This window comes from Sorex araneus, chromosome 1 (assembly GCF_027595985.1).
Source record: "Sorex araneus isolate mSorAra2 chromosome 1, mSorAra2.pri, whole genome shotgun sequence".
Classification (NCBI taxonomy): Eukaryota; Metazoa; Chordata; class Mammalia; order Eulipotyphla; family Soricidae; genus Sorex; species Sorex araneus.
The window spans coordinates 436698604-436721045 of NC_073302.1; the positions used below are offsets into that span (position 1 = coordinate 436698604).

General features: G+C 49.5%; 1 protein-coding gene across 1 annotated transcript in view; it reads left to right on the forward strand.

Annotated features, from left to right (window-relative positions):
- ATP6V0A4 (ATPase H+ transporting V0 subunit a4) overlaps positions 1-22442 on the forward strand; it is a 53378-nt gene extending 30936 nt beyond the window's left edge. The window contains exons 14-20 of the mRNA XM_004608230.2: positions 1224-1342; positions 1997-2213; positions 6978-7079; positions 13192-13323; positions 18745-18862; positions 20530-20701; positions 22349-22442. Of these exons, the coding sequence (XP_004608287.2) occupies positions 1224-1342; positions 1997-2213; positions 6978-7079; positions 13192-13323; positions 18745-18862; positions 20530-20701; positions 22349-22442 (954 nt within the window). The remainder of the gene's footprint in view (positions 1-1223; positions 1343-1996; positions 2214-6977; positions 7080-13191; positions 13324-18744; positions 18863-20529; positions 20702-22348) is intronic.

Here is a 22442-nt window from a genome sequence, read left to right on the forward strand (position 1 = left end):
TCATGTTTGTTTTTGTTTTTTTTTCAATATACATTTTTAAAGGACATAAGTGCGATTTAAAAGAATATTAACTTGATCTTAATATTCTTAATGAAGATAATTAATTTATATTATCTGTTCATTATTAATTAAAACCCGGCTAACACATTGGTGCTGGCACGTCCACCGGTGACTCCCACTTGCGTGTGGCTTAATTAGCACAAAGCACAGCGCTGGTGTTGACAGGCTCATCTCAGAGTCATCGGAGGGGAGATGAGCCTCCCTGCTGTTCCGCCACCCTGTTCCCCAGGGAGACCCTCTAGCAGCGCGTTCCCCGTCTGCAGCAGCCTGTCTACGCCCAAAGGCTTGCTTCCTTTCTTCCTTCCTCTTTCTTTCTTTCTTTCTTTCTTTCTTTCTTTCTTATCTTTCTTTCTTTCTTTCTTTCTTTCTTTCTTTCTTTCTTTCTTCTCTTTCTTTCTTTCTTTCTTTCTTTCTTTCTTCCTTCCTTCCTTCCTTCCTTCCTTCCTTCCTTCCTTCCTTCCTTCCTTCCTTCCTTCCTTCCTTCCTTCCTTCCTTCCTTCCTTCCTTCCTTCCTTCCTTCCTTCCTTCCTTCCTTCCTTCCTTCCTTCCTTCCTTCCTTCCTTCCCCACATCTGGCCATACTTAGCACTTACTCCCGACTGCTCAGACTGCTCAGGGATCACTCCTAGCAATGCTCCGGGAACCCTGTGCAGTGCCGGGGGATCAAGCCTGTGTTGGCCACATACCGGGGAGCACTTCACTCTCTTTCTGGGCCTGAAGATCAAATTGTTCTACATGGGACATACCGAGAGCCTGGTTTTTAAACAGGGTCAAGCTGCATTTACCTTGTGTGTTTACTTATCATCCTACGTGGACATTGGTTCCCACTGTGAAATGGGATTCCGCATGTCTGTCTTGTCCCAGATGCATTAGAATGAAGAGAGACACACGTGTGCTAAGCCAGTGCTGGCCCTTGACCATGAGTGCCGTGAGCTCAGCAGTCCATGGGGCTGGGTCTGAAGTGTGCCGGCAGCGCTGCCCTCACCACACTGACTGCCCTAGGGGCTGGTCCCCTGGGCAATGGCAAAGCCAGACCAGTGTGGTCCTGCTGTAGCGCGGTGCAGCCCCCACAGCGCCCTCTGCAGGCCACTCGGTGCTGGAGCACCCCCTCTGCAGCAGAACCCGGGACCTCAGACTCATGTGGTCGTCACCTTTCTCTACCAGGTTTGGAACCTGGCTTCAAACAAGCTCACCTTCCTGAACTCCTACAAAATGAAGATGTCCGTTATCCTGGGGATTGTTCAGATGGTTTTTGGAGTTATTCTCAGCCTTTTCAATCACGTGTAAGTTTCACAATTCTCTTTCTCCCTTTCTTAGCTTTTCTTCTTCCTTCCTTTTCTCCTCCATTCCTCCCTTCCTCCCCTTCTTCCCTCCATTCCTCCCCTTCCTCTCTTCCTCCCTTCCATTTCTTGTTTCCTTCCTTCTTCCCCTCCCCTCCTCTCCCTTCCCTTTCTTTCCTTCCTTCCTTCTCTCCCTCCCCCTTCTCCCCTTCCTTCTTTCCTTCCTTCCTTCCTTCCTTCCTTCCTTCCTTCCTTCCTTCCTTCCTTCCTTCCTTCCTTCCTTCCTTCCTTCCTTCCTTCCTTCCTTCCTTCCTTCCTTCCTTCCTTCCTTCCTTCCTTCCTGTCTTCCTCCCTGCCTCCCTCCTTCCCTCCCTCCCTTCCTTCCTTTCTCCAATCCCTCCCTCCCTAGGACCTCACACATGTAAGGCAAGCACTTTACTACTGAGCTACAACCCCAGCCTCCCACCTTTACTTTTAAAACTTTACCCTCTAGAATCTGGGTGAATCTTCTAGGTTCTGGGTGAATCTTCTGCAGAGAAGCTTCCCTTTCTCTTAAAATCTCTCCCATCCTTGAGTGGAGACGATGTTGGTGGTGTTCGGGTGTTGAGGAGTCATTAGTTACTTGCTAACCTGCGTGTGGCTGTTTCTCACCCCCAGATACTTCAGAAGATTCATCAACATCATCCTGCAATTCATCCCTGAGATGATCTTTATCCTGTGCCTGTTTGGGTACCTGGTCTTCATGATCATTTTCAAATGGTGTCACTACGATGCCCATGTGTCCCAGCATGCCCCGAGTATCCTCATCCACTTCATCAACATGTTTCTGTTCAACTACAATGACCCTTCCAATGCACCGCTCTATGGCCACCAGGTGTGTATGGATTGGTTTTCTCCTTTTATGCCTTTGCTATGTCCAACCTCTCATACTTGGATAATGTCCAGAGTAAGTAATTGCAAGAATGAAACAGCTTAGCACCTGATCAGGGGTGTAAAGTCCTTTAAATTCCAGAAAGTTCTGGGTCAGAGAGAGTACAGTGGGTCGGGCATTTGCCTCGTACACCCAGGTTCTATCCCCGGCATCCCATGTGATCCCCTGAGTCTGTCAGGAGTGATTTCTGAGTGCGGAACCAGGTAAACTCCGAGTACTGGGTATGACCCCCAAAACATAAATAAATCAAATGAAATAAAAAAAATTAAAGAATGTATTTGTACTTTTATACACTTCTACATTTGTACTTCCATAGCTCAAGATTAAATTCAAGATTAAATTGCCCTGTGAGGGCCAGAGAGATATTACAGTGGGTAGGGTACATGCCTTGCATGTGGCCAACTGGAGTTCGATCCCCAATATCCTATATATTCCCCCCAAACCCACCAGAAGTGAGTCCTGAGACCAGAGCTAGGAGTAAACCCCCTAAACACTGGGTCTGGCTCAAAAGCCAAACAAATTTTTAGGTGGCATTTTTTTTTTCTTTTTGGGTTATACCCAGCGATGCACAGGGGTTACTCCTGGCTCTGCACTCAGGAATTACTCCTGGCTGTGCTCAGGGGACCATATGGGATGCTGGGAATCGAACCCGGGTTGGCTGCTTGCAAGGCAAACGCCCTACCCGCTGTGCTATTGCTCCAGCCCCCACATTTTTAAAATTTAAAAGTGAATTATCACAGAAGGCTCAACTTTTAAGAACATGTTATGATCTCTTATAGGAGGACTTAATGGCCCCTGGGTGAAATACAACAATTTTCACACTCTTTCCTCTAAGGACACTTTTTTGCAGCATTTTCAGCAGGTTTTCATAACAAACAATACGAAATACATTATTTTGGTTTTGATTTGGGGCAGGGATTGGGGTTTGTGATGGAAACACCTGAAATACAGTGGTGGGAAGGTGTCATGGTGGGGGGATTGGTATTTGAATATTAAATGTAATCAAATTATGAACTTCTAGGGCAATAGCACAGCGGGTAGGGCGTTTGCCTTGTGCGTGGCCAACCCGGGTTCGATTCCCAGCATCCCATATGGTCCCCTGAGCATCAGCAGGGGTAATTCCTGAGTGCAGAGCCAGGACTAAGCTCTGTGCATCACTGGGTGTGACCAAAAAGCAAGCATAAATAAATAATCTGAGTTGGGTTAGGGACTAAACACCTGATCTCTTATTGTTATTATTATTACTGTTATTATTATTAGGTGTTTATTATTACTAATACTGAGCTAATACTGAGTGATAGCATGGCAGGTAGGTCATTTACCTTGCATATGGCCGACCCGGGTTCGATTCCTCCGTCCCTCTCGGAGAGCCCAGCAAGCTACCGAGAGTATCCCGCCCGCATGGCAGAGCCTGGCAAGCTCCCTGTGGCATACTTAGTATGCCCAAAACAGTAACAACAAGTCTCACAATGGAGATGTTACTGGTGCCCGCTCGAGCAAATCGATGAACAACAGGACGACAGTGCAACAGTGCTACAGACAGTTTATTATTATGATGACTATCTGTGTGTTTTTGTTTGGCTTTGGGGCTTGCATGTGTCAGTGAGATCTACAGAGTTTGTGTTTCTGTGACTTATTTCACCAACACCAGGTCTTCAAGTTCCCTTCTTGCTGTCACTCATGGCAGGATGTTCTCACATTCTCAATAGTTTGGTTCTTGATTCCTCATGAGTTCACTTTCAGTTTTTAAAATTTTAATCTATTTAATTGTTTTGGTTTGAGAACCACACCCGATGATGTTCAGGGCTTACTCCTGGCTCTGCACTCAGGAATTACTCCTGGCGGTGCTCGGGGGATCATCAGGGGCCGGCCTGGGGATTGAACCCAAGTCAACCCGAGTGCCCTCCCTGCTACACTATCTCTCCAGCCATCATCATGAGAATTCTTTTGTGCAGAAATAGCACTAACAATAGGGAACAACCCCGGATTCTCATAAAGAATCATATCAGAGAAGCTATAACCCTCTGGACACTCTTCGATAAACATCGCCATCTCCCTGATTGGTTCATTCACTTCCTTATTCCTGCTGTTTAAATGAAAGTTGACTTGGATTTCCCGAAAAGCTTTCTCTTTTAGACAAGGGACTCGGATTCACCACCTCCTGGGGTAAAGACTGAAGTTTTCACCTGGTCTGAAGCGGGCACTGCGCCTCGCACAATGAGTAGCTTTTCCAGCCCTTTCCATTCAGAATCATTATGGACCTGGCTGGCTTCCTCATGAAACCTTTTTCTCCCGAGTATGAAGATGAATGACTTTGATACGGTTTGATGCTTCCAGAACCTCATTTTGGGGTCATGCAGCTGGAGGTGACAAAGCAAGAGCTTCTTCCCCGCACGGCCCCAGCTGACTCAGTGTAGCAAGATAGAGCACAGCAGCCGTGTATTAAGTGGCCTTGCCCTCTCTGGGAGGAGAGGGCCTGGGTCAACGCAGACAGTGACAAAGTGACAAAGGCAGGAGCTTATCTTGGGGAACCAGGACTGGGGCCCCACCTTTTGGGCAGGATATGCCAGGAGGATGGAGATTTTATTTTATTTTTATTTTTAATTCCTTTTTATCTTTTCCTTATTTTATTTTGTTTAAATTTTTTTAATGAATCACCGTGAGATACAGTTATAGATTTACAAACTTATATGATTACGTTTCAGTCATACAATGATCGAGTACCCATCCCTCCACCAATGCCCATCCTCCACCACCAATGTTCCCAGTATTCCTCCCGCCACCCCCCACTCCCACCCCCCCACCTCCCCCGCCTCTGTGGTAGGCAGATTCTCTTTTATTCTCTCTCTCCTTTTGGGTATTATTCTATCCATAGTCTATTTTCAGCACACATCTCCCATCCTGAGCGGGTCCTCCAAGCATCCTTTACTTGGTGGTCCCTTTTTTTATCTCAGCTGCCTTTTCCCTCAGCATGTGAGGCCGGCTTCCAAGCCATGGAGCGATCCTCCTGGCCCTTATCTCTACTATCCTTGGGTGTTTGTCTCCCATTATGTTACTTTATATTCCACAAATGAGTGCAGTCATTCTATGTCTGTCCCTCTCTTTCTGACTCACTTCACTTAGCATGATACTCCCCATGTTGGAGGATAGAAATGTTAGCCTAATAATACTGTGACCAGGGAAAATCTAGGTGCAGGTGGTCTGAGAAGTAAGTGTGAAGACAGGAGACATTTTTCCTTCCTGCTGCCTCCTTTCCAGTAGCTCTGACCAAGCTTTCCTGGTTCTTTTAATGAGAGTAGTTCTGGGTCACTTGTCTGAAAGGATAACCCAGTTACCTCTAAAAAGAGGGTGGGGGATGTGACAAGGGGGAAGGGGAGTGTTAGGGGATGATAAAATGAGATGCCTCCTGGATTTTGAAAGTCTTAAAGACCATAAAGACCTTATTTCAAAAGAAGTGTGTCAGTGTTTAAAGTGTAGGGGAAAAATTTGTTTTACCTGTGTAAGCCTTATCTATTTCATGTAAACCCCAAAATATATAGCTCAGAATTTTGTAAAAGGTTTTATTAATGACAGGTAAGACATGATTGTTACCACAATGAAATACAAGCATAAAATTTAATGCAATATATTTTAGACTCCAAAGTTGAAAAGTTATGTAAATGAGAATAGATATATTATTATATTGTAGTAAATGGTTTTAATTTCCTTATTTACATAGGTTAGAATCATATAACAACCACACATTTTCTTTTACTGATTTATTTTCTGATCATACTATTTGTCATTTCTTTCAGTTTTAGTTGGAGGAGCAACATAAAGTAAACTTTTTATGTGATTAAGGAAGCCAGTTGGGGTTGGGAGGGAAACTGGGGACATTGCTGGAGGGAAGGTGACACTGGTGGTGTTGGAATATTCAATGACTGAAACAGCTGTATTATGAATAACTTTGTAAATCACAGTGTTTTAATAAGAATTAAAAAAAAATTTAAAGCCATTGTGTGTGCAGGTGTGCATGCCTACAGGCAAGAGAGAGCTAGACAGAGAGGCAAGGAGAGAGAGCTAGAGGAAGAGAGAGAACTAGAGAGAGCTAAAGAGAGAGAGAGCTAGAGAGAGAGAGAGAGATCTGGGAATAGACACCTGTGAGGCCAGTCACCTGCAGGAAAGCTTAGGAGGTGGAGATTGTGAGGAATTTGTTTTTAAGAGCGAGCAAGAGAGCTCTGATAATGATCTAGAATTGGAGATACACTGATGGGAGGTGTTTGTTTGTGACTTAAAAGTGACCCCAAGGACTTTAGGTTACTACAGAGTGACCAGCTGGGTCAGGGGTACTGCTCTTTTCATCTAGGGTTTAGGCAAGTGGGGGGGTGGGAAGCCAAACTGAGACCGAGTCAAAGGGAAGGGGACAGATGCAGCTGCCTTTATGGCGTGTCTCAGGAATGCTTCCGGTTCAAATGGCTGTGGTCTGGGGCATGGTGAGGGCCTGCTTAGAGAGGAAAGGATCAACAAAGTGGGTCTTCTCTGTATTGGACATGGGTCTGGCGTTCCCATCAGTCGGAATATTCAAGTTGTGATGCTGAATCGGCTCTCCGGCATGTGTTGGATCTCACTATGAAGTCGAGTCGAAAGGGCCCACAGGGATCATTTTTACACATAAAGAAGCAGGGCGGAGGTCCTGACTAACAGCATCTTACCCTTTTGGTCTTGCAGCAAGAAGTGCAAAGTTTCTTGGTTGTGATGGCCTTGGTTTCGGTGCCCTGGATGCTTTTGATCAAGCCATTCATTCTCCGAGCCAATCACCAGAAGTCCCAGGTAAAGACTATTCATTTTTCATTTCTTCCTGTGGGCGGGAGTGGGGTGTTCCTGTGACAGGAAGTCAGGTGTTTGGAGAGAACACTGAGCCTTCTAGAGCCTTGTAGCGGATGGGTCCGGTTCCCTGAGAAGAGCATGGGAGGAAGCCACAGCTTTGAAAGGGAAGGAGGGAGGAGTTGAGGGGCCTTACGAAGGGTTGACTGCTCCCCAGTCTCCCTACCTCGGTCACCTGGGAAAGTGCTTGGGGGAAAACTAGGACTTAAGTAAGCCTGCCCTGAGCCCCCACACAACAGACTTCATGTCTCAGCAGCCCTGTGAGTCAGTCAGCAAAGCTGGGCTCCACTTGTTCAGCCCGGTGTGGGCAGTGACCCCCGCCACCCAATTTATCAGGCAGAGCCATGGAACCTGGGCTGAGAGAGGAATGGTTCTTGGCAGGAAAGGGAAGTCCATCCCAAACCTTCCCCAGACATTTCAATTCTATTGCCTTCCCTCCCAGCAGAGAATTTCAGGAGGAGACGGATTGGGAAGTAAGTTTATTTGGGAAATGAAGAGAGGGCAAGAGAGAGGGGTCTGTGTGCGAGAGAGAGAGAGAGAGAGAGAGAGAGAGAGAGAGAGAGAGAGAGAGAGAGAGAGTGGAAGGGGGGAGGGGAAGCCAGTGGAGATGTGGGCTGTGTTCTCCAAGTGGGGAAATGAGAAAGAATGAAAGAAAGAAAGAAAGAAAGAAAGAGAGAGAGAGAAAGGAAGAAAGAAAGAAAGAGATAAAGAGAGAAAAAGAGAGAGAAAGAAAGAGAGAAAGAGAAAGAAAGAGAAAGAAAGAAAGAAAGAAAGAAAGAAAGAAAGAAAGGAAGGAAGGAAGGAAAGAAAAGAAAGAAAGGAAGGAAGGAAGAAAGAAAAGAAAGAAAGAAAGAAAGAAAGAGAGAGGAAGGAAGAAAGAAAGAAAGAAAGAGAGAAAGAGAGAGAAAGAAAGAGAGAAAGAAAGAAAGAGAAAGAAAGAAAAGAAAGAAAGAAAGGGAGGAAGGAAGGAAGGAAGGAAAGAAAGAAGGAAAGAAAAGAAAGAAAGGAAGAAGAAAGAAAGAAAGAAAAGAAAGAAAGAAAGAAAGAAAGAAAGAAAGAAAGAAAGAAAGAAAGAAAGAAAGAAAGAAAGAAAAGAAAGAAAGAAAGAAAACAAAACCACGAACAGAGCTGTTAGGGAGATAGTACTGTAGGTAGGTTGCTTGTCTTGCATGAGGCTGACCCAGGTTTGATCCCTGACACCCATAGGATTCCCCAAGCTCTGCCAGTAGTGATCTCTGAATGGAGCACAAAGCCAGGATTAAGTCCAGAGCACCACCAAGTGTGGCCCAAAACCAAAGCAAAAATAAATGAATGAATGAATCATTCAGGTGCCTGAACATCCATGGTCATGAACATTTTCAGATTGAATTCTATCTTTGCAAAAAATTTTTGGGTATGGCCACACCTGGTAGTACTCAGGGGTTATTCCTGGCTCTGCACTTAGGGATAACTCCTGGAGGTGCTTGGGGAACCATCCGGGATGCTGGGGATCAAACCCGGGTGAGCAGAATGCAAGGCTATACTACCTCTTACCTGCTATACTACCTCTCTGGTATCTGCACATTTTCATTGGCTGTTGACCTAGAGGACTCAGGGGTTCAGGATTCTCCCCTGGGGCACGTCCCTTTCCACAGCAGGTGATGTGTCCCCCTACTATGTCTGGTTAGCCAACTGGTCCCAAAGCCAGTCTGAAATATCATTTCTTCAGATCAGATATTAACAAATAGGACGAAAAACAAAGCATAACTGCTGGTGGTTTGGTAAATGGGCAAGAAACCAAGATGAAAAGTTTGGAGTGACCAGGTGTTTCCAAGGAAGGTGGCACACACCTTTGCAGAACTAGGTGGAACTCTCTTTCTTTTGAAACCCAGTCTGTCCTTACATCCAAGGTTAGGGCACTGCTGACTCACGTGGGTCCCAGGATTCTAAAATAATGGCCTGTCTTGCTCTACAAGAACTGGTTAAATAGTTGCTCTTCTCAAAGGTAGATTTCTCCTTTTTCCGCCCTGGATGGAGTGTTTGCGGGGGAAAGAGGGTTGAGAGGTATTCCGTATTCCTAGGCTGCCATCTCAGGTGCCTCCATTGGTTGGTTCTTTTTTTTTTCTTTTTGGGTCACACCTGGCGATGCACAGGAGTCACTCCTGGCTCTGCACTCAGGAATTACCCCTGGCGGTACTCAGGGGACCATATGGGATGCTGGGAATTGAACCCGGGTCAGCCGCGTGCAAGGCAAACGCCCTACCCACTGTGCTATTGCTCCAGCCCCTCCATTGGTTGAGTCTTTAGGCTGCTGACGAGGGTCTTGATGGGGTATTTTCCTGTTAGAAATGGGATCTGTGGCCCAGGGCAAGCCAGCCCCTGATGCTATGTCCTGGCTTTGGACTCTGAATTTGAACTTGACTTTCTGAGTTCTACTGAGGATTTTACTACCAAATAGGAGGCTAGGAAAAAAATTTATTTAGTTTGCTTATAAGTGGATCAACATGGAGAGTATCATGCTAAGTGAAATGAGTCACAGAGAGAGGGACAGACATAGGCATAGAACATAGAACATTTGTGAAATATAAAATAACAGAATGGGAGACTAACACCCAAGGATAGTAGAGATGAGGGCCAGGAGGATCACTCCACGGCTTGGAAGCCGGCCTCACATGCTGGAGGAAAAGGCAGCTGGGATAGAGAAGGGACCACTGAGTGAATGATGCTTGGAGGGCTCGTTCAGGATGGGAGATGCGGGCTGAAAGTAGACTATAGACTGAACATGATGGTCTCTGACTACCTGTATTGCAAACCATAACACCCAAAAGGAGAGGGAGAGTAAAAGAGAATGTGCCTATCACAGAGGCAGGGAGGGGGGTATAGGGTGGGGGTGGGGGGAGGGATACTGGGAACATTGGTGGTAGAGAATGGGCACTGGTGGAGGGATGGGTACTCAATCATTGTATGACTGAAATGTAATTGTGAAAGTTTGTAAGTCTATAAATGTATGTCACAGTGATTTATTAAAATATATATGTAAAATTTATTTAGGATTTTCATGGCTTGATGTGTAGCTTGAAGACCTTTAAACATATGGCTTGTGGACTTCAGCTTTTACATTTGCCCAGGATTCTTCCAAGTTTAGGTACAGAGCTGCCTAGGAAAGAGATGGAGGAACCAGGGAGATGGCTCTGAGCACTCTTTGCATGTGGAGACCTGGGTTCGAGCCTCAGCACAGCTTGGGGCTGGCTCCTAAGCACAGTGCTGAATACTCTCCTACAAATGCCACCCCCTAACAAAAAAGGAGAACAGAAAAGAAAGATACTTTAACACCTAATTTGTAATCCTCCTCCCCTGGAATCCTTCTAGGAAAAGTGTTGGATGTGGAACATTATTTGGATGTGGAACTTGATTTGAAACAAATATTCTTTTCAAATAGCTCAGGGGTGAGACAGGGCCCAGTTAAATAATGACGACACCTAGGTTTTTCTCCCTACTTCTAAGGTGGTGCTTTGATTTTATGTCTTTTCTTTCCCCCACTTCATTTAAACACAGTGGTTTACAAAGTTGTTCATGATGATTTGTTACAGGCATTCAATATTCCAACATTAATCCCATCATCACTGTCACCTTCCCTCCATCGATCTCTCCATTTTCCCAACCATCCCTCAGGCCTGACCTCCTACCAGGCCCTAGTAATTTGTTTTATATTGCTTGTGACCACTAAATGGCTAACAGAATGGTCAAAAAATATTTCAGGAGAAGAAAATTTGTGAAACTTGTTGTATCTCACCATGGGGATCTTAAATCCTTGTCTGAGGATTTTCTAAACTGTTGTTGCAAGTTAAGCCTTCTGTGTTAATGTTTTATTAGTTGAGATTGTTTGGCTTCCATGTTATATCCCACCCAATCTATTGTGCTACTACGGGGATGTCAATGTTGTAGAGTTTGTAGGTGACACATGGCTGCAGATGTGTCCTCGTGCTCCAGAAAACTCAGAATATTTAACTGGGCAGTCTGGCTGGAAGCATAGCGGTAGTTCTGGGCTACATACATGTGAGCCTGCCAGAGCTTTGGCTGGGCTGGAGCTGGCCTGGAGCCGGCCCTCCTGAGAGGTGATGCGTTGTTTTAAAACATGAGTTGTTTGGGGGGAAAATTGTCACCTTCGTTTTTTTGGACTAAGCAACAGTGTACCAGAACAGGTGGTTTACCTGACACCCAGGATTTCTCACTCGTGCTTCTAGAGGCTGGGAGGACCAGGGCCATGGGGCCATCCTTGGGTGATGCATCTCATGGTGCCCTCACCTGGCGGGGGGGGGGGGGGAGATCCCGGGCTCCTAGGAGCCTCTTTTTAAAGGTGTCCATCTCATTGATGAGGGCGTTGCCCTGGTGACCCAGCCACCTCCCCAAATGCCTCCTAGACATCATCTCTGAGGGTTTGGATTCCAACCTATAGATTAGGGTGGAGTGAGTGCTTCCCCAATTCCAATCACTTCGCTGATGACTCTCTTGTAGTCCTACTCAGTCATGCCCTGTGAAGCCTGGTGGTTCCCGTCTCTAGACTTTGTTGAAGGTGCAGCTGGTGATTCAGTGACCACACTGTGCATGTTTTGCATAGAAAGGCACTCTCGACAGGTGCTGGTCTGCTGTAAAGACTGTGCTGGGTGTGGCACTTTCCAGGGCAGCAGGGCAAGAAGCAGCCGAGTCTCTAGAACCAGAACACCTGGGTTCGGATCTGGGCTTTGCCACTAAGCAGACTGGCCAGAGGGGTGATGGTGGACGTAAATCATTTTGAGGGGGGAGATGGCTGGGGTGTTCTGGGTCACACCCAGGGATCCTCGGGGGCTATTCCTAGCTCCCTGGCTTTGGTGGGGTGAGGAGTAGGGCATATGTGGATTAGGAACTGAACTGGGCTTGCAAAGCAAAGCCTTACTCCCTGAACTATCTCTGACCCCTTGAGTGCAGTTCTTTTTTTTTGAGAGGAGGGTCCCACCCGGTGATGATCAGGTGTTTCTCTGGGCTCTGCACTCAGGAATTACTCCTGGAGGTGCTCGGGGGACCATATGGAATGCTGGGGATTGAACTCAGGTCGTCCACATGCAAGAGAAATGCCCTACCTGCTGTACTATCACTCCGAACCCCCGGCACAGTTTTTTTTTAATTTAATTTTTAAATTTTATTATTTTTTGTTATTGAATCACTGTTAGATATAGTTACAAAACTTTCATGTTTTGAGTTTCGGTCATATAATAATTGTACACCCATCTCTCTACCACCAGTGCACATTCTCCACCACCAATGTCCCCAGTATACACCCCCCATCCCAACCCCCCCCACCCCTATTGCAGACAATTTATCTCATAGTTTCTCTCTACTTTTGGGCATTATAATGAGACATTGAGCTATCACGTTTGGTCCTTTATCTACTTTCATCCTGAGTGATCCCTCCAACCATTATTGACTTAGTGGCCCCTTCTCTATTCCAGCTGCCTTCCCCTCCAACTCATAAGACAGGCTTTCAACTATGGAGCAATATTCCTGGCCCTTGTGTCTACTGTCCTTGGGTGTCAGTCTCATATTATGTTACTCCACAAATGAGTGCAGTCCTTCTATGTCTGTCCCTCTCTTTCTGACTCATTTCACTTATCATGATACTCTCCATGTCCATCCACTTATAAGCAAATTTCATGACTTCATCTTTCCTAACAGCTGCATAGTATTCCACTATGTAGATGTACCAGCATTTCTTTAACCAGTAGTCTGCCTTCGGGTACTTGGGTTGCTTCCAGATTCTGGCTACTAGGGCACAGTTCTTAACCGTGCTGTGATTTACTTCTCTATGAAACTGGGGGCAAGTTGGGTCCGCAGAAAAAGACTTGCAAACGCTCAGTGAGTTCTACAGAGTTGATGGCAGCATCTGGCATGTGTTCGACGGGGAGGGAGCCCATGGCTGATAGTGAAGGGGGCCGGTGGCTGATACTGATGGGCCGATGACTGACACTGAAGGGGCCCTTTCCCCCCCACCCCCCGCCCAAATCCTCGTCGCACAGAGAATGACTGTAGTGCTTCCTGTCCTCAGCTACCGGCATCCGTGATGGAGCAGGGCGCCATCGAGGGCAGGGACGGCGACCATTCCAACCCGGCCATGAACTCGGCTCAGAAAACCTCCGCAGGCGCCCCCAGGGGCCAGGATGATGAGCATGAAGGAGAGGTACTGGGGACTGTGCAAAGGTTCCAGCAGGGGAGCTGGTCTGTGGGCGGTTTACCAGCCAGTGGGGTGAGGAGAGCAGCCTGGACACCGTCAGAATGGGCAGGGACAGGGATCAGCAATATGGGGGGGGGGTGGTCAGCTGGTGGCAGCTCCCTCATGGCTACGTGCTGGGAAGCGCAGAGGCCCCAGGGCTGGGGGCACCTGCAGACAGGGTGGACAGCAGCTGCTGACCAGCCCCGCCGGGACTATCTGAAGATGCTCCCCCATTCTTGGTGGATGGGTGCAGGAGGTGACCTGAGTCCCAGGGGCACAAAGAGCCCGAGGGTTGGGAGCAGCCCAGGGGAGTCGGCTGCCTTAAGATTAAAGCACAAAACCCAGGGTTGGAGGGACAGGACAGAGGGGAGGGCACTTGCCTTGCACGAGGCTCACTCGGTTCCATCCACCACTCAGGAGTGATCCCTGAGTGCAGAGCCAGGAGTGAGCCCCGAGGACCACTGGGTGTGTCCCCCAAACAAAAGCAGCAGAGACTGAGGCTGAGGGGTGGGGGGGCCCAGCCCTCCCATCACCCTCCCCCCCCCCACGATGCTTCCAGCCTCTGCTCCCTCCCTCAGCCCCGGTCCCCCAGGGGTTGTTGACTTATCTTGGTAACCTTATCTGCCTCTCCCCAGAATTTAGTTGTTTTTCCTTTTCTTTCCCTCCCAGCTCACTCCCCTCCTCAGGAATGTGTGTGGTCCTCACCCAGTAGCTGTTTTCATCCCCTGAAGGAGGTGCCCCACAGTCCTGAACCCCAGGTGGAGCTGGAGGGGTGATGTTTCTGGGATGGCCCAGCCCCCTGCTGCTGCAGGGGTGGGGACAGAAGTCCCTTGCTGCCACCACTAATTCCCTAGGAGGCCTTCATGACTGAAAGCACATTCCTTTGTGCTGATGGGGGGGCCAGTTAAACTGGTGGGAAACCATGGAATTTCAGCCCAAGGTTTTAGATGGAGAATGTCGCCACCCACCCCATGCTGATGGCTACTGACCTAAGCAGACCTACTGGAATGTCCTATAAATATCCTCCGCCCGCTCCACCCCCCCCACGCATCTTCTGGCTCCAGACCCACCCTGTACAGTGCACACTTCCTCATAGCTTCGCATCTGGAACTGCCCAGAACCTTCTGGAATCTATCCTATCCACTTTCCCCTATCATGCCCTCCTTGTGTGCCTTGTCCATTCCTTCCTCAGGGACAGCCCTGCCCTGCGTCCCCTCTCAGAAGGCAGATGCAGGCCTGGCCACTTCCCTGGGCGTTCTCTCACTGTCTCGTCATCAGGAATTACGCAAACTCAGGGATCGGACCCTGCTGCCCCAGACTCACCTGGGGGGAGGGGTGGCCAGAACTGTGCCCTTCTGAGCAGCCCTTACAAACGTGGGTTCTCCTCAGACTCTCCCAGTTTTAGGTGTCTGTAGGGACCCCCCCAGGGCCAGGAAAGTGCTTTCCTTACGGCCGGAGAGTGTTGGCAGTGATGATCATCAGTACTGTAGGCGCCTGGGGGCGGGGGTGCTCTCACATTCTTGCTCCTCCCATCTTGAGCACAGATAGAGGAGTTAAACCAAGTCACCTCTCTGATGTGGTTCTATGGCACAGAGTAGAAGGTCGCCCAGAGGAAGGGCGTCCCCTGCCGGCTCTTGCCACCTGCAGTCTGGGGGGTCATGGGGCTGAGAGGGTCTCCCCCAGGTTAATCTAGGATGTGGTGAGGCAGCTTTCTGGACGAGTCCTGATGTTGGGGGATGGGGAGGAGGGAAGAGGAGGCGAGGGGAGGCCACAGCAGAGGGGCATGCTGCAAGATGGCCGAGGGAGAGGGCGGGAGGCAGAGTGGGGGCGGAGAAGGCTCCCAGCATGGACCCTACCCCTTTCCCACGGGTCCGAGCAGCTTTTTCATGCTGCCCCCTCCCCAGGTGACTACCCAGTGTCCCTGGATGGTTGGTTCCAGTTCCTCCTGAACCCAGGGCCCCCTGCCCTCACCACATGGTTGGTCTCCTTGGGGCGGCCAGCACCCCATCAGGTATCAGGTGTCTGCCATGAGTCACCGCATCCGCACGGGCGCAGGTGTGTGCTTTTGGGGGTGGCAGCAGGGGGTACAGAGGGAGGGCTCAGGCGTCATGGGGCGTTTCCTGTGGGAAACTGGGGGATTCAGCGGCCTCCCAGGAGCCAGGGCAGAGCCCAGCCGCGTTGGGGGCAGCCCTCCCCCAACATGCCCCTACTTCCCTGGGTGCCCCCCCCCACCCCCCTGCTGCTCTTTCTGCTGATTTGAGAAATGGAGCTTTGGGCCTCGCCCTGCAGCCCACCAGGCTGGCCCTGGGCCCCTTCCTTCCTGGAGCTCGTTCCCCCGACGGCCACTTGCTCTTCCGGCACCTCAGCCCTTTCCTCTGCAATGCCCACTCCTTTCTGTCTCAGCTCCCTCCCAGGGCTGCTGCCCTGAGGAGGCATGGCTGTCTCTGACCTTTGCCCTCTGACCTGGTAGCCCTCTGGCTCTCTGCCACTCCTCCCGGTCATTTCCGTCCCGTGTACTCTCCTACCCTGAGCCCTGGGGCTGCTCGTAGGTGCCCACGGCACAGAACGTCCGAGAGATGGGCCACAGACCCTGGCCCCCATTTGTCCACCTTTTTATGCTGTGGTCATTGTTCTCTGCGGAGTCGGGAGGCCCGGGTGACTCTGGCTCCTGTCAGTAGGGACCCTCTGCTCCCCTGACGTGCGACCTTCTCAAAGGAGTTTTCCTGGGAGCTTCCGGGGGCATGTCTCCCTGCTCAGCTGAGGACAGAGATGGAACAGTCCGCCCCCCCCTCACCCCCCCCCCCCCCGTGAGAGGGTGTGTGAGGGACCAAGAGCTGCTGCGGACTTGGCTCGGCTCCTTCCCCCTCACGCCTGATTCAGAGCCGACCAATGTTTGGCTGTCTTTGCTTATGAATTGTCTCCTCATAAGCAGGTCATTTTTCCATGTGATTAATCTTCACCCCAAGTGTTTGTTTTTCCTTGCTACTTTCTCTGCAGCTCCTCCTCCTCCTTCTCCTCCTTCTCTTCCTCCTCCTCCTCCTCCTCCTCTGCCTTCCCCCCTCTCCTCCTCCTTTCTCATTTTGGGACCACACCTGGCTGTGCTATGGGACCCATAGGGTGCTGGGGATCAAACCTGGGATGCCCACTTGCAAAACATGCCATCAGCCCTTTGAACCATCTCCCCAGTCCTGAAAATACTTGTTATTATCTGTGCTCTGCTCATAGCTGGTCTTTCCAGAACCCTCTACTCTGCACACTGCTTTCTACTCCTCACCCAGACAAACTCCCACTTCCAGCCATGTGTTTTCTCCCAAACTTGCTTTCATGATGGTCCTGGCCTCCTGCAGTTCCTTGCCCAAGGGTCACTGCCTTTATCTGGAATGGCCTTGCTTCTCTTTCATTCAACCCATCCTTCTCGACACAGTGCACATTGCAGGCCCTGGGAATGCCTTCCTTCTCATCCCAGCTCTTCTCTCCTTTGGTCATTTTCTTTCTTTCTTTCTTTCTTTCTTTCTTTCTTTCTTTCTTTCTTTCTTTCTTTCTTTCTTTCTTTCTTTCTTTCTTTCTTTCTTTCTTTCTTTCTTTTCTTTCTTTCTTTCTTTCTTTCTTCCTTCCTTCCTTCCTTCCTTCCCTTCCTTCCTTCCTTCTTTCCCTTCCTTCCTTCCTTCCTTCCTTCCTTTCTTTCTTTCTTTTCTTTCTTTCTTTCTTTCTTTTCTTTCTTTCTTTCTTTCTTTCTTTCTTTCTTTCTTTCTTCCTCTCCCTCCCTCCCTCCCTCCCTCCCTCCCTCCCTCCCTCCTCCTTTCTTTCTTTCTTTCTTTCTTTTTCTTTCTTTCTTTCTTTCTTTCTTTCTTTCTTTCTTTCTTTTCTTTCTTTCTCTTTCTTTCTTTCTTTCTTTCTTTCTTTCTTTCTTTCTTTCTTTCTTTCTTTCTTCCTTCATTTTTGGGTCACACCCGGAGATGCTCAGGGGTTACTCCTGACTCTGCACTCAGGAATTACTCTTGGCGGTGCTCAGGGGACCATATGGGATACTAGGAATCGAACTCGGTCAGCCACATGTAAGACATATGCCCTACCCGCTGTGCTATTGCTCCAGCCCCTCCTTTGGTCATTTTCCTCCCCACTCCTCCATTCACGTTTATGGCAGCGGGAGAAGTTGGTGCCTGGGCACAGAGGAGACAGCACGGGAGGCTGCTGGCCTTGGAAGGGACAGGGTGAGGGGTTTGGAGCTCTCCTGCAAAGGGAATCCAAAGCACTCATCGAATCTGGCAACTTCCCCTGTCTGTTGCCAGGAGGTAGCACACTTGACTCTGGGCACAGCAAGGGCCCACTGGTCTGCATGTGCCCACTTGGAATATTGGTGGCACTTGGCACAGGTGGTATGTGCCTAGTGGAGATCAAGGGCCCATGGGTGAAGATGGTGGAACTGCTGGCCTTGGCCACCCCAGAGGGGTCATAGCACAGAGAGGCTGTGTGAGCCACAGGATCTAGAATTCTCCCCTGTCCTGCTGGGGAGCAAGTCTGTAACAAAAACATTCTGACTAACTTGGCCTGAGAGTTAGTGGACTGGGTGGTGTTTTACCTTGAGGCTCCCCTTACTTCCTGATGGTTAAGAATCAAGTCCACTCCTCATTCTTTCCCACTCCCTGCCCAGAGGTTCTTCACACCCTTATTCTTAGAGCCGGGGCAAAGGTCTCATCTTCTAGGCTGCTTCCTGCTGAGTTGGAACATGGGCCTGATCCTCTGGGTAAATCCATCATTGTAAAACTCTTATGCTGACTGAGGTTCGTGGGAACCCTGGTCCTCCCATTGAGAGTTGTTTGCAGTACTTGGTGCAGTGTGAGGGACAATTCAAGGGTGTGGACACTGGAGAAAGAGATGAGTAATGGTGCTTGTTCCTTATCTAACCCCATGTCCCCCATGTCCCTTCTTTGACTTTTGGGAAAAGGATTCTGTCTTAGGGGTCTTTTCTTGACTGGCTCGCCAAATAAGTTCCACATCCCTGGGTTCTTTGGGGATTCTCAATGAAGAGAAATTCACACGAGGTCAGAAATCTCTTTCCCAGACAAAGCTGTATTGGGATTATGGGTTTGGGGTATGATGGAGTAAGAGATCATGACCAGGAGGGGAGAGTATAGGAAATAATGTGTCATGGCTGGCTCTCCTGAACTTTTCCCAACTCTTCCTGGGAATATGGGATTGTGAGCACACACCAAGAGATGTGATTCTCTTTCCTATTCATTCACTTCCCACTGGTACATTCATATTTATTTCCCCTTAGCTCAACATTTCCCTAGGAAAGTACAGGTCTTACTCATCTGTGTATTGGTTCTTCTGCCTCTTGCACAGAAAGGATCTGATGAAGGTAACACTTAAAATTCTCTCCTGCAGTTCAACTTTGGAGACGTCTTTGTGCATCAAGCTATCCACACCATTGAGTACTGCCTGGGCTGTATCTCGAACACGGCTTCCTACCTGCGGCTCTGGGCCCTCAGCCTGGCACATGCACGTGAGTGAGCTGCTCCTTGGAGTCCCCGTCAGATGCATTGTACCTGCAGGGAACAGGCCTTCCCCGGGCACCTCTGGCATGTTTGGTGAAAGGATGGTGTGTCTTTCTCAGGAGGGGGATCTTTCTCAGTGGGTCCGGTTTTCTAGGGCTGCAATAGTCACTTCTTGTCCATGTCCCATTACTGCTATGACAAATAGCTTAAAACAGCACAGATTTACCATCTTATGACTCTAGAGACTAAAGTCTCCAAATCAAAGTGTAAGCAGGGCTGTGATCTTTCTAGAAGCTCCAGTGGAGAGCCCATTTTCTTATCTTTCCTAGTTTCCAGAGGCCACCTACATTCCTTGGCTTGGAGTTCCCCTGTCAAACTCTGTTCCTCTCATCCTATCTCCTTTTTCTCTTAACATTTTCTTTCCTCTTATACAGACATTAGTGGTTAGCATAGAATTACCTAGATAATCCAGGATTATCTCTTTCGAACAATAGTTTTAAACAGGAAGATGCTGACCTTTGAATAAAGTCTGTTTCCATGATGATTATTGCAGGAGAGGGGGCGGGGGCGGGCAGGTGACTGTTTTTTCTGCTAACAAACTACCTTTGTTGGCGGGAAAACAATAAAGAGATTGACTTATGTTCTGCTTCCTGTTCCGTCCGTTGAGCTGAGCGACAGGCCTGCCTTTTGACATGCGTATGCCATGGCTTTCTCTGGGGTCTTAGCAGTTGGCTTACTGTGTTCATCTAGGCTAGAAAATGTCTCAGAAACAACCATCCCCGAAATTGCAGCAGCTTTAGAACCATTGGAATACACGCTGTTGTCACATCTGTTTCGCTGAGGCCAGGCTGTTCCCCAGAGCTCTGCTTGCTCCTCCCCACAACCCGACAGTCTTTGACTTGGCTCCAATTTGGGCTCCTGGATTTTGTTTTGTTTTGTTTTGTTTCGGGGTCACACCCAGCAGCAATGCTCAAGGGTTACTCCCAGTTCTGCACTCAGGAATTACTCCTGGCTGTACTTGGTGGACTACATGGAATACTGGGGAGTGAACCCAGGTCAGCTGTGTGCAGGGCAAATGCCCCACATGCTGTACTATCTCTCTAGCCCCTGGACACACGTTGAAAGTCACTAAGGTGGGGGGAGGGGGGTGGAAACTCCAAGATGGACCGACCCTCTGGTGTCTCTTCCGGGGTAGCCGCCAGTCTCACCCTGACCACTCTGCCCTCATGTCCTCCTCTAATCTCCCAAGGGCTCCATCTCCAAACACCAATGCTTGGGATTCTGACTCCAGTGTGAATTTGAGGGGTGGATATGACATACATGTTGAGTTCAGATATGGCCATTTTACTTGCTTTTGAGGGGTATGTTTTGTTTCCTTGGGGAAACATGTCACGTGGCTATATTCTCGCTACCAGTAGCTGGAGGTGATTTGCTTCCATTGGCGAAAAATACGCTGCCACAGACTTCCGTCTTATGAAAGCTCCTTCATCATAAACAGAGCTTCTGGGGGGGGGGGACAGTTCTGTGCCGGTACTGGACTGCCACACGGACTGCATCCCCTCCTGGAACTAGAGTGGTCGGCTCTCCAGGGGTGTAGAGTCAGGGTGAGAGTGTAAAGGCCATCCGTCCTGGCCAGAAGTCCCATGCTGGACACCGTGTCTCTTACTTCTTGCAGAACTGTCCGAGGTGCTCTGGACCATGGTGATGAACATTGGCCTGCGCCAGCGAGGCTGGGGAGGCCTCATCGGGGTCTTCATCATCTTCGCCATCTTCGCTGTGCTGACCGTGGCCATCCTCCTCATCATGGAGGGTCTCTCTGCGTTCCTGCACGCCCTGCGGCTGCACTGGTAAGGCGAGCTCCCCCGGAAGGTCTCCCAGTGCTCGGGAGCGGGAGGCTGGCGTGCGGGGCTGGCCAGCTGGCTTCTATTCCCCTGTGGTGTGTGTGGTGTGACATTTAGCAACTTACTTGTCTCTTTGGAGCCTCGGTGTAGCCAGCTGTTGGTGCAGTTCTAAACGATGGGCTATGCATATGCATATACACATGTCTATGAATATACATCGACGCAGCAAGTCCTCGAACAACATCTTTTTGGTTTTTTCAACATCTCGTGCTCCCAGTGACGAGCACAAAGCACCTCACTGGTATTGAAGGAAGCAGTGTTCCAGAACGTGGTTCTGGAATGAGCCTATTAACTGGGGACCGGTCACAGGTACACAACGGCTGCCTCAAATCCCTGTTACTTCCCATTCACACCCTTGAAATTTATATCTATTTATTTTTGTTAGTCTTTGGTGGTGGCAGGGGATGGGCTTGCTCCTGGCAGTGCTTAGGAGACAATATACAGTGCTGAGGATCGAACAGCCACCTGCAAGGCAAGTGCCTCCCCCCTTGGACTGTCTCCCTGCCCCTCCCTGCCAGCCCCCACTTCCTCATTTTGCACCTGTTCATTTCTTATTGCAGTTGGTTCCAAAATAAGGGACCAGGTCTACTGCTGGTAGGAAAACCAAGCTCTGGAGTCAGCCTAGGGAGGCCACGCCAGGCTGGTCTGGGGGTTTGGACCGTGGCTGCACTAGGCATCCTGCCATTAGCACAGAGAACTGAGGTGGGATGTGGAGAAGGCTTCCGCGGCACGGAGGATGGGAGGATGCTCACGCAGTCCCCTGTGGGCCGTCACAGCTTCTGGTCTTATTTTGTTTTGGGGTCACACCCTGTGATCCTCAGAAGTTTCTCTGTGCTCAGGATCACTCTCAGTCGTGCTCAGGGGGCCACACGGAGTGCCAGGGATTGAACCCGGTTTGGGACCCGCTGTATTATCACTCCAGAACCTACAGCTTCTGTTTTAAATCCCAAGTCGGTTTTCAGTTGCAGATTCCAGGTGTGCTGGCACGAGCCTGTAGCGGGGCAGACTGTGTCCCTCCAACCACCCCCGCCCCGCCCCGTGCTCCCGTCTGCTCCCTCTCTCTGAACGGCTGCTCTGCCCAGCCTTGTGGGACTCTCAGTCACCCCAGCCTTGGGACCGGGGGTTCACCCCTTTTCTCCCCTGGCATCCGAGGACCCCCATCAGCCAGCGGACACAAAGGAGCATCTCCCCATGCCCATTCTGTCCGTGGGAAAGCTAGAAGCCGAGGTTCTGCCACGGTCACGGTAACCCCTCGTGTGAAGTCAGGGTGTGCAGAGAAACCAGGTCCAGCCTGGTACTGCCCCCCTCCCCTCTGCCCACTGGACAGGGCTGCACAGCGAGGGCTTCTTTGCTGTTGTGGGGACAGGTCAGCGGGAGGGAGGAGGAAGAGGAGGAGGGGCTCTTCTGTCGTCTGTGGGACCCCAGGCAGAGGCCTAATGAGAGCAAGGAGGGAACGAAGCACTGAGAGAAGCCTTAGAAGTTTCCTGACACTTGCCAGGCTTGTGCTAGAATTTACCCAACACTCCGCTCCTCCCGGCCCCACCCGCCTCCAGCTGACGGGTCCATCCCCTTTCTCTCGCCCTCCAACAACAGGGTGGAGTTCCAGAACAAGTTCTACGCCGGGGCTGGCTACAAGTTTTCTCCCTTCTCCTTTAAACTCATCCTGGACGGGACGGCAGAGGAGTAG